Consider the following 18,097-nt stretch of genomic DNA (forward strand, 5'->3'; position numbering starts at 1 on the left):
TTCTTGTGTTTTCAGTCATGGAGAACATATTACGATCAGGGCCTTTAATTGCTGAGTCAAAATGGAATAGATATTTGCTGTGACAACAGTCTCTAAAGCTATGTTTCTCTCTCCAAAACCACAGGGACATTGGCAAGGACAAAGACAAGTGTGACGGTGGGGAGGACGAGGACGGAAAGGAGCAAAACACGCCGCGTGGCAGGAAGACTGCCAACAGCCAGGGCCGCCGTAAGGGAAGGATCACCACACGCTCAATGGCCAATGAGGCTGCATCTGTGGCGGCTGAGGAGGCACCTCCCCCTTCCTCTGAGCCTGCCTTGCCAGATCCTCCACAGCTCCCTAAGTCTGATCCAATGCAGAAGTCAATGAAGGAGCCTGCAAAACCCCAGACTCCATTAGCTTCCATGGATGTTAATAAAGGTAAATCCTCTCAGGGATACTTTCTGGAGGTTGTTGAAAATGTTTTTTCTTAACTAGTAAAATACACACTTACTAATGCAGAATCAAGGGGGAAAAAATAAAACCAACATTTCATTACAAAATATGTGCAAAGAATGTCTTCACTTCGGTGGTTCAATTTATTAAAATTATGGCAGTAATGCTGTTATTATATTTTTTTGGTTAGGAACTGAACAACAAAACATTTTCTAGATGCTGTGTCACTTCTTGAGTCACATTTTGGTGAAGTTTTTTTTACACAGTCTACATTCTTACTTACATTCCTACTTTCAAAGACTCCACATGGGAATAATTTAAAATTCAGTGTTTTTTTATTTTGAATTGGTGGACCTATACCTTTGGTTGTCCGTTTATTGACTTAATGCAACATTCCAAAAAGCATGCAGTGTTTTTTGGAATTAACAGTAACAATTACTTTCAAGTGACCACAGTATCCATTCTCTGGCATCCCATTTAGCTTATTAAATGTCATAGTAGGCAAAAACATCCTTTTGCTAACCGCAATTATCTCAATGTCAAATCTGAACTCAATCTGACCAATTAGTATAAGATCCCCAAACTGACTCCTGAATAAACACACTGGGTACACACTCACTTTAAAGAGCTTTAGTTTTCTTGAATCACCCGCAGGTACCTGAGCTGGTGCAGGACTCGGCCCCTTAAACCACACCAGTCAATGTCTGCAAAAGATAAATCTTAAACAATATATAGCCTAAAAGTGGACTGTTGGTTTCATGCACTCATTGCCAAATGTCAGACAGACTTTGTTCTGCACTGCACTCCACTCAGGAAGCTGAATGTAGTCTGTCCATCACCATGGCAATGTGTTGCTCAATGTGTTGTCATGGTACTCAGACACGCACTTGTACTCGTCCACCCTTTTGAAGTTTGTCACAGAGACAATGCCAGCTCAGGTTTTCAGGTATCAAAGTCCCTGTGTGTTAAGTTTATTGTGGCGTTAATCTGCATCATTAATTCACTGTTTTCTAAGTGTGCTTTGCTTCTCCGCCACCTGCTGTCCGTTGAGCTCTACCTCTCTCAACAGTTTGAGTTATGCAAGGTCTGCCCTTATAATGTGATTAACTAAGCGTCTGCAGCGCGTCCTTCCATCCTCTCAACCCCCTGACCTTTCTGGCCCTGTTCTGGGCGTATCATGGTTTAGGTAGGACTGAGTCAACTGTAATCTCCCTTGGGGACTAATTTGTGGATTTTGTGTGTCTGTTTGCTTGCACTGTAGTAACCCCTGCAGCTATGCTGCTTCTTAGAAGTAAGTGGGCTAGGTGCTAAAGGGTAGCTGTCTCTCAGACTTGCCCAGTTGAAATGGTGCCAGGCAAATTCAGGGAGCTGCTGACTCAGTGGGGGGGTGGTGCGTGTGCGTGCGTGTGTGTGTGCGTGTGCGTGCGTGTGTGTGCATGCGCGTGTGCACGTAAGAGAGATACTATACTGTAGACCGACACCCTGTCTGGCCCGAGATTAATGACCACCCTTGAGGGGCCTAACATGTCACGGGGAGAACATGTGAGTTTTGTCTCGGGAAAAGGAAGTCTAGTCGACATTTGTTTAACTAAGTGTAACAGACTGTGTGGCCAGGGGACCTTTGGTAGGAGCCGTCTAAACAGTGCGAATTGATCTCCTCATCTTTGAGGTTGGTTGGGGGTTGGGAGGAGGGGAAAGCCTTCTGTTGATGTCAAAGGTACATCTGCTGCTATATTAGTCCAAATGTTTAGACAGTATCAGTAGGTGCCATGGTGGAGAGTGGGCTAGAGTTCACTCGGCCCCCTCCACACTTATTGTGCACTTCTATGAATTTTGTGAGGGGGGGTTGAAATGCGTAGCCAAGCCGAGGCAAGAAGGAGGACTGTGTGTGTGCGTTGTCACAGTAGAAGAGGTTGGAGGGTTTTGGGCTGGCTGTTCTATCTGTCTATTTGTCTCCATCCAAGGCCATTTCCCAAAGAGGGAGGCAGGACTCTAAACTCCTCCACTGTCTGGCGCTACATCAGCTGACCAAGGCCCTCCCCTTGTGGATTACAGAGGAGGAGGGCTTGCTCTGGGCTGTGAGGAAGGGGAGAGAAAGAGATAGATAGGGAGGAGAGAATGAGAGTAGGAGAGTGAGCAAGAGTGTAAGTGAGGGAGCGGGTCTCGGCAGCCCCTGAATGTAAACAGATTATTAGATTAGTGGCCATGAGAAAGAGACTGCTGAAGGGAGGACTGTCACTCTCCGTCTGTCTGTCTCCCTCCGTCTCTCTCACCCTTTCTTTCTATCAGTGCTGATGGGGCTGTGTCTTTTTTTCTTTGTGATTTAGCTGGTGCTGGTGAAACTGGAGAAACTTCTCGCTGGACCGAGGAGGAGATGGAGGTCGCCAAAAAAGGTATTTTAATTTATTTCTCTCTCGCTTTACCTCTGTCTTTTCACTTTTTGTCTGTGTTGCTGTGGCTTTTTTGTTCCCCTTCTCTCTCTTTCTCTTTTCCTCTTCTGATTATGTGATGTTGCCTCGCCCTGCCCGCTTCTTATATGCACACAGGAATGAATGTGCATGTCATGCGTTCACACAAATAGAAAATCATACTCCTGCTTTACTGAAAGCAGTCAGAGACCCATGGAGGGTTTCAGGGATTTCCCTTTTTCTTTCAGCTGTACTTCTCTGCTGTTTTTTTTTATAGAAGAGATCCTTTAAGGCCATCCATGAAGCAATAGAGTGTGACAGTTCCTCCAACGATCTATTATTCACATCCAAAAACTTTGTCAAAGCCTCTAGAAAATGTTAAAGTTACTTTGGTCTTGTAGATTCTTCAAAATGTTTGTTGCATACTGGTGTCAGACTGCACTGCTGCAGTCATTAGTCAGGTCATATGCCATTCAAGAGTTCCCCCTTTCCCCCTTATAGCTTGGCTTTATTGATATAGGCTGTTACGTAAGGTTCCCTGAGTGCCAAGAACCTTTAGTCTGAGGGAGTAAATAAATGGATTAATATGGATTTATTAAGACTCTCCTGGAGATTTGTTTCCCTCTTAACAAAACTGCATTGTTGCTGTGATCTCCTCAGGCATTCAGACCTGTATGCTCGGCATGTCTGTGGATTAGTGTACCAAAAAGAGACCTGCACATCCTCTAGTCATATGACAAAGCACGCTCAGAAATATATTTTACACCACGCTGCCACAAATGGCTGGTCATGCAAGCACATTGAACACAGTTCCACTCTCAGCCATTGTTGTAACCTGTTGATCTGCATAAACTTCAGTGTGTACCAGGCTAACACTTCTCAGGTCTGATGGAGAGGAAAGGAACTCTGTAACTAACTCTATGAAGAGAACGAGACAATAATCTTTTTTGTTGTTGTAGTCAATGTAATTAATTTCACACCTGCAATCTAATTGAAGTGTTACACTAATAATTCATATAATACAACAGCGCCACAAACTGTTACCGCAAAAATTACCCGATAAATTAATAAACTCTTCTCTTACTCTTACTTTTTTTAATGTAAATATGAAAATTGAATGTTATAAGGTTCACAAAGGTTGCCTTGGGAGTTATTCCTTATAACATTTATAGCAATTATATTTGTCATGCCAAGTATCTACCAAGTCAAGGATTTAAAATTTAAGATGATAGCATCTTCTCTCAAGGACTTTTGTTAAGGATGTTTGCACAATATGAATGGATAGATTGTTGCCTTGGTAATACTATAATACTGATATTGTATGTATTACTGTCACGTTTTATGCTGAACTAGGAATGGAGAAAGCAGACATTTGTTCTGGCAGCATTAAATAAGTTAAATTATTCCACTTGATTATTTCTCTGTCATTCTACTTACTGTAATTTATCATGTTACAAATGTACAGTAACTGTCCAGACGGTTGAGCAACCAAGTGTAAGTTTATCTTATGATATTTAAGTGAAAGTCTGGGCCACACATTCTTTCTTGTTGAATGTGTTGTGTGCTAGGCTCAGTTATGCATTTGGCATTGTTATGTGAATGAGTGTTTTATGCATATTTTTATGGCTGCTTAGATTTTGTTGCCATAGTAGTCAAAACAAAGGAGGCTACATAGAGATCTGGTTTGTTTTTGCCAGGACTCTCTTGTATGTGTCATCTCTAGGTGTCTACTGTACCTCACAAAACAAACACCTTCCTGTTTTTAACATTTCTGGATTGTGTGCAAGTTTAAGTAACTCTAAATAAGATGATTCACTCTGAACAGTCCGTAATGGGGCTTTGTGTTTAGCTCTGTGGTGATTTGTCCAGCTGCCAGGATCCCTCATCCCAGTAGGCCTGGGGAGGTCACAGGGGTTACAGGATTTAGTGAAGAGAAGCTCTAATGTCAAAGGTACATGGCAGTCTTCCAGTTCACTGCAGCTTGGCAGAGTTGTTTGAAAGTTTAGTGGGACAGGCGTCAAAGCTGATTGTGAGCACAGCTCAGTGTTAATGTGTTAATCAGGATGTGAAAGACCAACAGCAAACAATAGCAACAGAGTCAAGTGTAATTTTACAGCAATAACTAAAGGTTCATCATCAATTAAAACAACAACTGCAGCAGCCTTTTTACTCTACAAGAGACTGTTAAGAATGCATCGTGATCATCTTAGCGAATCATATACTTAATGGCACTGATCCATCGTAATTGCAGATATGAGAAGCATAGCATTTCAAAGTATGTCCATGTCAATTCGGGCATTAATGGCTTGGCTATACTCTGCTGTTTCTTTTTAGAGCCTTTCAGTTGAATTCAATTCAAACACAGTGCATACAATTATTGCATTTAGTCTAATAAAGCATTCGCTTATATCTTGACACATGACAAGTGAGTTCTTCTTATTAGTTTGTATTCTTTCAGGCGTTTCAAGGCTGCAAATCTTTTAATGCCGAATTGTCTCTTTTTGTCCTGCACCAGGGCTAGTTGAGCACGGGCGAAACTGGACAGCCATTGCCAAAATGGTGGGCACCAAAAGCGAGGCACAGTGCAAGAACTTCTATTTCAATTACAAGAGACGTCACAACCTGGACAACCTGCTTCAGCAGCATAAGCAGGTAAACTATTTTGCTATCTGCTTTCTGTTATGGTTTGTTATTAAACTGTAACAGTAATGTTTGAATTTAAAACGCTACTCTTTCTTGTTTCCCAGGATACACGGCGAGCTCGTGCCGATAGGTCTCAAAGTGAAGGTCTCGCCATGGCGTCACCTGATGATGACGATGACGATGACAACCCAGATGACAGTGAAGGTCAGAGAATCATATGCTCATCATTAAACTTTCACACACCCACGGTGCACAAGCACATTTGTTTTGGATTTTTCTTTCTGTTTGTCTGAGTCCTACGACAGCCTGGGTGAAGGATACTCGGCAGGCTGATTTTTGTATTGAATGTTTGTCCTTGCCTCAGATTACCAAGTGTTAAGTAAAGAGGGTGTGGAGAGAAAGAACGTAGCGATAAGTACAGTGCAAAGCTGGGAAGCCTGATCCAAAATGCCCTCTGAATTGTCATGTCATTTGAGTTGTCGGCAATGTGCTTGCTCTCCACTGACTGTAGTTTTAATGAGGGAGGGGGAAAATATTATCAAATGGGGGGAAAAAAGCAGGGGGGGGATAAAAGATATGAACTAATTCTGAGTACATGGGCGCCTGTTGCATAAAAAGTCTTTGCTTTGAAGACTCAACAAAGCCTGCTCTTTGAACACAAAGTGCCGGTCCACTTGTTTGATCCAGTCTGTCTACCCGTCTCCCTCCCCTCCACACCGTGAAAAACCAAAAGATAGAAATAGATTTTTGAATTTTAGTTATTTGTTTGTCCTTTTTGTCTGGCTCAGCAGACTTGTATGTAATTTAGACAGCCTCTAGTTCACAAGATTCACAAGACTGCAGGAGGTCACAAGCCTTTCTGTCATGTTTACTTGACTTTGTCTTCGTCTCATGGAAACCCAAACCGTGCTTTAGAGGTCTTGGTGATCTGCAGAATGTGGATGTCACATTATATACATCAGACAGTCATTACTATAGCTCTATTATAGTGTACTTTAAGTATACATTTGGATGTTTAGGCATAAACTCTCTCTCTCCGGTTTTGCATAGACATACCATCTTGACTACCATCACCATGGCAACAACTGTAGCAACAGAGGCAGGCAGAATTTTTAAATATGCATTTTTTATCTTAAGGTTTAATGATTTTCACATGTGAATTAATCGTTTTTGTTACTGCAGTTTGTTTAGGGTCTTGTTTTTGACCCACAGTCTCGTCCACGAGATTATTAGAGTATTTTGAAAGTCTGTTTACTTGTATCATTGAGGCCTTGGATTTATCACAAGCAAACGTTAGTAGTATGAAGCAAGATCATTAAATAAACAAAAACTGGTCATAGATTAGATACAACTCAAACTGGCAATTACATGTGTGTATAGATAGAATAGATAGGATAGAAATGTGTAACTCATTTCTTTCTTTCACGATCAATACACTTAGTCTTCCAGTACGCAGATGTATGTTGTGACAGCCCTGTTTTTACTGTCATAATTATTTTATCTGGGTTGTCCTTTATTCCGAAAGGGCATTCAAATTGGCTTAAAAGTCTTGTGAGTTTCAATGAGTTTCATGCATTGTTTGACTTGTTACTAATTCATCCACTCATGCCTCCTCAGGCGGTGACAACAGCTCTGATACAGAGAGTGCTCCCTCCCCCTCTCAGTCTGGAGACTCAAAGAGGGCAGACAGCGCTGCAGGAGATGCTCACTGCTCTGATCAGGACAAAGGTCAGGCCAGTAATGGAAAGGCCCTGGAGCCTTTATACGGAGGACTCTGTGTAAAGGAAGAGAAAAGCCCAGAGAGTGAGACTGGATCCCAGGAGGAGAAGGCCAGGATGGCTTCCTATGCAGGCTCGGTGCATCCCAAAACCGAACCTCAGGATGTGGACATGAACACTGGAGAGATTCAGGTCAAGATGGAGCCTGAGATGAAGGAGAGAGGAGAAAAAGAAGATCATGGCGAGAGGAATAGGGAGCTCCACTCAGATAATGACTCCAGCGCCACCTGCAGTGCTGATGAGGATGTGGAAGCAGAGCCTGAAAGACAGAGGTTTGTTTTCATGTTCTTTGAACATGATTACGGTTTACAATAACAGGAAATGTTTAGTATTTTTGACATACATTTTGCTTTTTGCCTCTGCAGAATGTTCACCATGGAAAAGCCTTCATTGCTCAACCCTCCGGGCACTGTGCTGGTGTCTTCACCCAAGCAAGTCCAACTCAACATCCAGCAGATGCAAGAGCGGGCAGCTGCCATCCCACCTATGGTTAGTCACAGTTTGAGGTTCATCCTTTCAGACTGGCACAGAGGCAGGCAGCAGGTTAAAGCATGCCCACAGTTCTGACACAGTTCTAACCAGTTATTATGACAGGGTTTATACCAAGTCTTGAAAGATTGAATTAACCATTATGTGTTCAAGGTTAGGAATGTGCTTGAATTTGAATATACTCCTTGAAAAAGAGCGGCGCTAGCTCAGCATTAAACATGCAATCCAATTAATATAAAAGCTTGTAAAATAAACAAAGTGACAATATACATTGATTGCCGTGGATATATAGGAGTTCTTTTAACTACATTTCTATATATTTAAATTGAACAATTTGGATGTAATGATAAAGGTTTAGAGGGCCTGGCAATTCTTGGTTTTGGTACCTTAATAGTGCTTGAAATGTTACTCTTCATAAGCTGTAAGAACCCTGTTATGAGCAGTGTGATAAGATCAGAGAGTATTGGTGTTTGTTTACATCGTCAGCCTTTTAATTTCTATGTTTTATGTACTCATCAGTTCCATTGTGTGCTATGCTGACAATGTGAACTGTAAATCTGAATAATGTAACTTCCAAGGTCTTAATTTAAGTTTAAGATGTAAAGAGTCTTACTTTTAAGCTCATCAACTTCAATTCAAATTCAATTCATCATTTGAAAGCAGAAATTCCAAGATGTGCAGGGAATTAATTACTTAAGTTTGGTCAAGGTGCTTCAGTGCTCAGGTAAATTGGTCAATATCTCACTTGGTTCATATCTGGAATTCCAACTCATCTGGACCTTTAACCCCTTTAACTCAATTTAGGTGCCTGGCCCTTTTGGCCCCAGTGGTGTACCCATCAGTGGCTTTGCAATGTTGCAACACCAGATCAAAGCAGTGCACGATTCAGCGCACCAAGAGGAGAAGCAGAGGCAGGATCACGCAGACCTGGAGCGCAGACCGCCCTTCATCACCCGCAGCCCCACCGTTATAGACAGAGATGGTAAGAGAACAAAAACTATCCTCATTCTGTCCTCATCTCTCTTTCTTCCCGTTCATCGCTCCGTCAGCCTTGTTTCCTGTCGCTGCTAGCAGTGGACTATTTATAGCTAATGCATTTTAAAGGCCAGAATCATTTTTGTTCACTTTCAAAGAAGAACACGTTTGAGGGGGATCTGGACTGTCGTAATGTGGAGAAAAGACAAAAATGCAAAGTTGGGAGCTGAAATCTGCATGCATTGATGTTGAAATGCATTTTATATGATGACGGAGACTGTGGTGTCTTTTTGAAGTCGTATGACTTGAGCGTGTCAGGACACTTGCTGCCTCAGGCATAGTTCAGTTCAAGTGGTAAAGTCACTTGGCAGTCTCCATTACGGCTTGATGTTTGCAAAGCTTTTTAGCACCTTTTAGTCCGAGTGCTTTGAAGAGCAGAGCAGCTGCCAGTAAGCTGCTGAGCTTTGACACCAAGATATTTATTACACAGGTTTCAGTGGGTGTGTGTACAGGTGGCGGTCTTAGTTGTACAGGGTCAGCTCAATGCTCACTGGCATTGAGTTTCTTGTTTTAATAGTGGTTGTCTTCCCTTTGTCCTTATGCCTGTGAACTGCAGGTAAGCCCTTACCCTACATGCCTTATGACATGAAGCTGGCTCTGGACCAGGAGATGCACTCCGGTCGGCCAGGCTCTCCCTACAGACTCTCCCCCAGGGAGCTGAGCAGGGCCTCACCCCAGCCTGACCCCAACGCCCCCAATACCTCGCGCTACAGTGTGCCACCAGGTAAAAAGCACACACGTTCACCTCCTCCTTCCCTCCCTTTTTGCCTCCCCCTTCCCTTGTTGATACAAACTAGCCTTGTCTTGACAATAGAGGCCCTTTGACTCTGTTGGTTTACTTTGTTTCAGCCACTCTTATATTTCAGTTTGACATGTATTGATATCGATATTTTACACTGTTATGGCTGTAGCCTTTTGTTAAATTTGTGCGATTGCTTGATTGTCTTTGTTTGAAGTTGAAGTTTTAGCAGAGGAGGACTGTTGTGAAGCTTTTAATCCTGTCATAAGTCAGGGGTTGGAAGTGTTTTAGAGCACTTGGGCATTAGATAAGTCGGGTTGAATTTCCTCTTGTCCTAAGGTATATGTACCCACATTGGGGTACCATGTACTGGATGTATTCAGTCAATGTTTGCCTGGCACGAGAAATCCATTTTTAAACCCATGCCAAAGTTCTTTCATCACTAAAAATGGTGACGTTATAAATGCTTTTGTCATTCATTCAGTCATTTTATCCGGACACATTTTCTTGTTTAGTCTATTTTTGGTTTGTTGATGAATAACATCTTTTATCATCGGTAGCTGTTTGGCTATGTGAGGCCGCTGAGGCCGTATCCCTGCGCAACTCTGGAAATGTACTGTGCGCTTGTACACGTGTACCAGTACAATAGCAGTCATACAAGCATGAGCCAGCTCTTTCTGGTATAATCACATACTAAAGTGTAGGTTGGTGATTTTGTAACTGCAGTGAGTACGCCAATGCATGAGTCAGATATTTTTGGTCTGCCCACCAGCTCACAGAGGAAACACGAGCACACTTCTTTCCCTCCTAATCTTCGCCCTTTTCCTACATTCTTGGTGGTGGTGTGTGAATCAGTCAGTAGTTGCCAACATCTCCGATTTTATTTCTTACTTTTTTGCATAGAATAACATAACATAGCCCTGTTTGGAAAAATGAATTCACTTTTCAAACCCAGTGTCATTTACATTTCCATGACGAATAGAGATCTTTTTATACATGTAAAGTGAGCCTCCTCCCCTGGCCCATCAGTCTTCATACTCCTTCTAAACAGGAGTGTTTCTTGAGACACTGATTGAAAGCTACATATGGTGGATCACCCAAGATTTGATGCATGCATTTTCATATATTTTCAAAAGTGTTATAGTTACACTAGAGCAAAGTAATGTATGCTGGGGACAGGAGTAGGATCAACACTATAAACAAGTTTTATCCTGCTGGCAAATTAGTTTCTTGTTATTTTTTATAGATCTGCATTCATTTTCTGTATTTACAGAATTATGGTTCAAGGACAGCAGCAAAGGCTTGCTCTCGCTTCCCAGCGCTGCCAACCTTTCAATTAAGTTTAGAGTGAGATAGTGAAATTACTTTAGATTTTACACGATCGACGTCGGGGGCCTCCTGTACGAATAACAGTGAACATTTGAGCAAAGATCTGAAGGAAAACAGAGTTTTAACATGATGACAAGTGTGTCAATGTATTTTGAGGTGATTTTCCCTTATTTTGTAAAATATATATATATTTTTAAACTGTGCTTTAAAATAACTACAAATTGCACATGATCATAGTCAGGGTCATTCTGCAGAGGACTCCTTTAACATTTTCAGCAAACCTATTTAAAACACTTTTTATGACTGATGATATCATGAACGTTATACTTTAATTTGAACTTTCCCTATAATTTTCTTCAAAACCTTAAATTTCAGAAAACCACCGGAGGAAACATTTATTTATTTAATTTCTGAGAGAATGAATGAATGTTACTAAATCATTTGCGCTCACACTCCCTGTACGATAATGTGCAGTGAAACTAGTTATGGTCATAAGTCACACTTTTATTTAGTATATACAATGTGATAAACTTTCGCTGTAATACAAGTCTTTCTTGCTGCTCCAAGTACCGGTACTGTAACAGCATGAATAGACGCATATCAAATCCAAGTGGCGGCTGGCTTGTCCGGGTTTCTGAAAACTATGCCTCACATGACTGCAGTGTTTTACGGTCCTGCTGTGGCGCTGTGCTGCTCTGTCTTGTTGTTTGCGTGCTCTCTCTTCTTTTTGCGACGCAACATTATCAGTTAAAAATGAGTTTTTCATTGCTTGAGAAAATGTGTTTCGTGAAAAGCGTTTGAAAAAGTGTCCGTGAGAGAGGTGGTAGCCCTGGTGCATAGAACACATCTCCTGTGAGAATGTCTAAAGCTGTTTATAAGTTTGACTACAATAGCTTTTCATGCTTGTCATTTGGGGCAAACATATTTCTCGTGCCCTGACAAATGAGGTTGTCCTTGGTGGTGAACTGCAGCATGAATGTTAATGTTTGACACACACTCTCCCTGCAACAAGAATTTATTTGATAAATTCAAGAAATTTGTCACAGAGCTGCTTGTTTTCTTGTCTGTCCCTGTATGAGCCAGCAGGACGATGACGTCTATGCTCTGCTGGAGATGCTCTGACCCAGCCCTTTGCATTTTTCATTGAGTGCAGAGCATGAGGCTCGCTCCCGGCATGGAGGTTACTCCCGGTCTTGTGTGTGTTTCTTTGTGTGTTATGATCCATTTTGTCTACTCAGCTTTCCCAGTAGACGGTAAAGCAGACAGCAGGCATGGGCCAAGGTTACCTCAAGTTGTACACCGGCTATTAACTGAGGTCTTCAGTGCTTACGTCACCACTCACTGGCGTCTGTGAGAACTAAGCTGAATATTGAATCATCTGGTCTTTGATGGGAAATGGAGCTAAATGGAACCCTTATGTTGGGTGGATTGAAGTTGTGCTGTCACTCAGGCAGTAACCTAGATCACTCAGGCAGTACTCAGGCAGTAACCTAGATCACTCAGGCAGTAACCTAGATCACTCAGGCAGTAACCTAGATCACTCGGGCAGTAACCTAGATCACTCGGGCAGTAACCTAGATCACTCAGGCAGTAACCTAGATCACTCGGGCAGTAACCTAGATCACTCAGGCAGTAACCTAGATCACTCGGGCAGTAACCTAGATCACTCAGGCAGTAACCTAGATCACTCGGGCAGTAACCTAGATCACTCAGGCAGTAACCTAGATCACTCGGGCAGTAACCTAGATCACTCGGGCAGTAACCTAGATCACTCAGGCAGTAACCTAGATCACTCAGGCAGTAACCTAGATCAGTCCTCTAAATGTTTCTGTATGAGCGGAAACATTTTTTGATACTTTGGTTTAGGTAGGTATCAAATGAGGACCAGTAAGCAGTCATCTGATAATTTTTGTCACATTCCCACCAGTCCTCCACCCGGCCCAAAACCAGCTGGTCCAGAGTATGGCAGATGGAGTCCGCGTGACGTTCAGCAGACCCAGTCGACCTCCCAACATTCCCTCTCCTCCTCCACTCATTCCAACCACCAAGCCTACGGACAAGCCCTCCTTCATCCAAGGAGGCTCTATCTCCCAGGTAAGACATCAAGGGTATTGGTCTACTATTGGACCCCATGGAGCAACCCTCCTCTTAGCAAACTACACCACTGACATTCAAACTGTAGCGAAGACAAACCGTAAAGGTTCACTGTGCAGTTTTTGACCTCAAGTAGCACTACGGAGCTGTTGTTCTCTTAGTGGGTCCCCGTTTTGTTTATCTCGTGGACTAACATGAGGACGCACATGTGCGCAGGGGGAAGCAATACGTATTCCTGCCAATGGTTTCACACCATTCCAATGATCTACAGGTGGCGGTAACACACCACGATATGCTGCAATGCGACAGTAAAGGCAGAGGAGACTGCTAGCAAGTAAACGTGCTAGAAATACTTTTTACTTCAATAAGTTATGCAAATGTTTTATGAGAAAGGAAATGCATTCGACACATTTGTTAAAGCTCAAGGATACGCACAATATGTTTTGGTGCAAACAACTTTGGTTTGTTTAGAAGAAGACTCCACAGAGCATCTTTTATTCATCAACTTCATGTGAGCGGTCACACACCACACACTGTTCTAGTACCATTGTGTTGATATTCCAAACTATTATGAGTATTTAGAGGCTTTGACCCAGAAAACTACAGTATTTTAGAAAATTATGTATTTTCCATTGTTTTGGAACCATTGGGTTTGAATGTGTCTTAGTGCTTATAAGGGAGCATACATTAAAATGCAATAAAATGTACCGCAGATCAGGGACACAGAAATGGATGCTGGTCTTTAAGTATTCTCCAAACTTTTATTTCAGTCTCTCAAATATAATTCAAAGAGAAACTTCGAATGACTGTAATCAATTTCTCATCCATTTTGAACTTGCCAGGAAGAATAATTATTTACAAAATTACATTTCTAGGGACTCAAGGAACAGTTAATGTCTGCCTTGTTCACTGTACAGCTTGATGACTCGCATTACATGAGCTAAGTTTTTTGGTAGCTCAGCTCTACAGAAAAGGAAGGGGCTTCCTGTGTCTTGTGCCATCAGCACAGATGTAACCCGAGTAACTAAGCCATTGTAAAAGGTGTAATAGTCATGAAAAATAAGACATTTTGTTTATCATATCATATACCACAGTTTATAAATGAATAACTGTTACACATAAAAGACTATCAACGTCACTTTGAAATGTGTTCTTTGTTCCTGCTTTTCCAGGGAACTCCTGGCACATACCTACCGTCCCATGCTGTCTATGGGCCGGAGGGAACTAAGAGCACAGTGGGCTCCATCTCTCTGGGTCTGCCTCGGCAGCAGGATCCTAACAAGCCTGGTAGGAAGACTTACTGTCACATTACTAAGAGTAGGCTTGTATGCAGCTTTAGACAATAAGGCCCAACCCCACCTGGTTTAATAACACCTCAGAGGCATCACTTTATTTTGAAGGCTGTAAGGTTTTATCTCTCTGCATCATAACATTTTGCTAAAGCAAACTTTTATTGTATGATGGAGTTTTTGCAGTGTTCAGTGTTCAAACGTATAAAAAATAAATGGATCACTAATGGCACAAATAAAATCTCCTTCATGCTTTTTGCCATCTGTTGTGATGACTTTGCGATTCCCCTCCTTCATGTTCATACTTCATTCGCAACAACAGAGTGGCATCTCTTACCCGCTCTCTTAAGGAAGAGCACATGTAACAGCCGAACCAAATGTATTATGGAGGAAGCTCATTACAGATTAATGAATACATTGAATACTATGTTGTGTTTCAGTTTCAAATATTGAGCTCACTATTAATATCTCTGAGTAGTATCTCTAAGTATGCTTGTGGGAATAAGATTCATATTGTCCACACTGTTCACCGCTATTCCTGACAAACTCAAACCTTTGTTTCAACTCTATATATAAGTATATACTATATAACTACTAACTCTCATTCCCCCTCTGTGTAACTCCCCAGGAGCTGCAGTTTCATCCATACAGGACTGCAGAGGCAACCCAGCAAAGATGGGTGAGGGTCTGACTATGAGAGGATCAATCACTCAGGTAATAAATGGATGAAGTGATTCAGGATAATTACAGGATATGTGAAACTGACTTGATAATTGACAGATTTCTTCACTGGTCATATAATCAAGGGTATGGTTTTTGCTTTTTAATGGTGCATTATATCTTTGCTCTTTTCTACAAAATAGGGCACACCAGCTCTGCCACAGTCCATCATCGCTGCTGACCTCCTGAAGGGCACAATCACAAAGTTGGCCACAGAGGACCTGAGCAGCCCAGACAATGCCAGGGGAGAACAGCTGTCTAAAGGTCATGTGATCTATGAAGGCAAGAGTGGTCACATCCTCTCTTATGATGGTAAGTGCTTTTTACGGAAGCCCTTAGAGAGGCAAGTGAGAAAGAAAAGTTCTGATCTAAATAGTTTTCTCTTCTGTGTTCATGACTTAAGAAGAGGTGAAAACATTTTTTTAAGTTGCTTGATTTATCACCTGTGAAAAACTTATAAATAATACATTTATTTATTTTTATATATATAAATATATAGTTTATATATATATATATATAAATATATAGACTTAGAAAATGGATATATTTAATAGTTTGCATCTCATGGCATGTATTTTTGATTATTGATACACCACATAATTGTTGAGTATTCCTTTACCAAGCGCACAAACTTGATGATGTATTTCTGTGTCCAAAAGCTATCAAGAACCCCAGAGAAAACACCCGCAGTCCCAGAACTGGCCATGAGCTGAAACGCACTTATGACATGATGGAGGGACCGGGGCAGGGCAGGGGACATCCTGGCAGGGAAGGAGCTCCATTCGAGGGTACTGCTCGTGTGTTAATAAATTTACACTATTTGTCCTGGTTATGTTGTTCAGTATCGGGACACTGATTGTGTGCGTTTGTCTCTCAGGGTTGATTAGCAGAGCCTTGCCCAGAGAAGGTCTACATGGAGATTCTAAGGAAAGACCATTGATGACAGGATCCATCATGCAAGGTAAGCTAATTGTAACAGGTACCACATTCCCACCAATCACTGTTACTAGTAGCCTTTATTTAGAGAGGGGGCTGAAATACTTTTTTCAAATTTTCCAGGAACACCTAGAACCGCAGCAGAGACTTATGAAGATGCCATGAAATATGGAAAACAGATAAAGCGAGAGAGCCCACCTATCCGCTCCTTCGAAGGAGGTATTATCAAGGGCAAGCCCTATGAGGGAGTCAATACTATCAAAGAGATGGGACGCTCCATTCACGAAATCCCCAGACAAGATCAGTCTGGCCAGGACATCTGCAAGACCCCCGACCTGTCAGACAGGAGGGGGATGGAGGGCTCCATGTCTCAGGTAAGACTATTTATTTTTGTGAACAGCATTTACCACTGCCATTCTTCAGAGCTTCACAATTATTTTCATCAATATTGAGATTCCGATTCCCTCATTAACATCATTCATTTAGCAGGTTACTAAAGGTTAACCTAGTAGCATTGGGTTTATATCCGTAATACTTTGACACCAAATCCTCCGCCATCGTGTTGTAGGCCAACTCTCTTCCAGTGATGAGTGAAATCTGACACCAGACTCTGTTGCTGCTGCATGGAGCAGACACTTTCCCTTTATGATTGTTGCGTTCGTCTTGTATTATAACACGCTTTAGAAATAGAGTTTTTTTGATCGATTCAGCAAAGAGATGGCTACATTATTGCCTTTTTTATTGGGGGTTTATTTAACCTTAAACCTTTAACATATTGAATATGCTAATTCAACAAATATACATGGTGGATGTAACCAATGATATTGGTGTTGATGACTGACCTGTTGTTGCTTTGATTTACCAGATTCACCCTCACAACCAGTCTACCATCAAGCACAACGTCAAGTCCCTAATCACCAGTCCCAATAAGCTTCCCCACAGCATGCCCCAGCTCGAAGCCATGGAGCGAGTCAAGTATGAGGAGAGCAAGGCAGTACGCCACACATCTGTGGTCAACTCTACCTCTGTGCTGCGCTCCACACACCAGGAGGCTATCAAATCCCAGCTTAGCCCAAGCATGTACGAGGACCCCAACGCTCGAAGGACACCTGTGAACTACAGCACCAATCCTGTATCCAGAGGGTCACCCATGATGGGACGGACACCAGAGGGTATATTTCGTAACCATTTTGTTCACAAACTATTGCACTTCAGGTTCTCAGCCATTCATTACATCTCCAAAGCTATAAATACAACAACTTTTGTTGGGCAAAATCTAACTAGACATTTATCTTGCTAAACCAGTTCATCTCATATGCTAGAAAAAGCAAATTCAGAGTAAAACATCTGTGCTGAGGAACTTTTACGTGCTGCAGGAATGAGTCCTAAAACCCGGAAGTGAGTTTGGTTCCCTCGTCTCACAGTCATTGTTTTTTACTGGGTCTTTAGTTAGATGCTTGAAATAATGTATGTGGTTAACACAAGCTTAAGAGATTTGAATGGTCTGTTCTTCAACATGGAATGCATTAGTTAATAGCTTTTATGTGTCTTAAAAAGGCGTTCGCTAACAAGCGGCAAAATGAAACTACTGAACGTCATCACACCGAACACAAGTCAACCTAAAGCTTAGTGGTGGTGATGTAAAGTCATGCGACCGTGGTGTAGTTCATTTATAGTCTAACATTAACTATTTTACTTCTGCCTATTGCTTTTACGCTTAAAAAAGTTAATGATTAATGATCATTTATCTTGCTGTCATAAGAGTTTGTTTGCCACATAGCTTTTTTTTCATCTGGGCGACGCTAGCTTCCGGGTTGGCCTACATGAGTACTTCATCCCTGCAGCACTTTATTAAGTTGTCGTTTAACCAAGCATCAACTTACTAGAAGAGTCATGTGTGTTCCTCTCTCCCACAAAGGTGTTATGAGCTGTGCAAAATCTGCTGCACACGAGAGAAAGAGTACCCTGACCCCGACACAGAGGGACAGCGTCCCAGCCAAGTCCCCGGTGTTGGGCGGTGAGCCTGTAGCCTCTCACAGCCCCTTCGACCCCCATCACCGGCCCGTAGTTCCTGGTGAAGTGTACCGAGCCCACCTGCCTCCACATCTCGACCCTACCCTGGCCTTCCACAGAGTGCTGGATCCTGGTACGGTGTTTCAATCCTTTCCCCTGTTGTTTCCACCAAATACTACAAACAAAACA

General features: G+C 42.1%; 1 protein-coding gene across 6 annotated transcripts in view; it reads left to right on the forward strand.

Annotated features, from left to right (window-relative positions):
• ncor1 (nuclear receptor corepressor 1) overlaps positions 1-18,097 on the forward strand; it is a 57,803-nt gene that overhangs the window by 27,645 nt on the left and 12,061 nt on the right. For 5 of the 6 annotated variants that reach the window (XM_029447923.1, XM_029447926.1, XM_029447925.1 and 2 more), the window contains 17 exons: positions 125-420; positions 2,763-2,828; positions 5,359-5,495; positions 5,591-5,690; positions 7,104-7,536; positions 7,630-7,753; positions 8,558-8,735; positions 9,345-9,512; positions 12,784-12,950; positions 14,123-14,237; positions 14,868-14,953; positions 15,103-15,271; positions 15,619-15,747; positions 15,837-15,920; positions 16,019-16,269; positions 16,761-17,067; positions 17,814-18,041. In XM_029447923.1, coding sequence (XP_029303783.1) covers positions 125-420; positions 2,763-2,828; positions 5,359-5,495; positions 5,591-5,690; positions 7,104-7,536; positions 7,630-7,753; positions 8,558-8,735; positions 9,345-9,512; positions 12,784-12,950; positions 14,123-14,237; positions 14,868-14,953; positions 15,103-15,271; positions 15,619-15,747; positions 15,837-15,920; positions 16,019-16,269; positions 16,761-17,067; positions 17,814-18,041 — 3,038 coding nt within the window. The remainder of the gene's footprint in view (positions 1-124; positions 421-2,762; positions 2,829-5,358; positions 5,496-5,590; positions 5,691-7,103; positions 7,537-7,629; positions 7,754-8,557; positions 8,736-9,344; positions 9,513-12,783; positions 12,951-14,122; positions 14,238-14,867; positions 14,954-15,102; positions 15,272-15,618; positions 15,748-15,836; positions 15,921-16,018; positions 16,270-16,760; positions 17,068-17,813; positions 18,042-18,097) is intronic. The other variant, XM_029447927.1, reaches the window with a different exon arrangement.

Source organism: Cottoperca gobio, chromosome 14 (assembly GCF_900634415.1).
Source record: "Cottoperca gobio chromosome 14, fCotGob3.1, whole genome shotgun sequence".
NCBI classification, from domain to species: domain Eukaryota; kingdom Metazoa; phylum Chordata; class Actinopteri; order Perciformes; family Bovichtidae; genus Cottoperca; species Cottoperca gobio.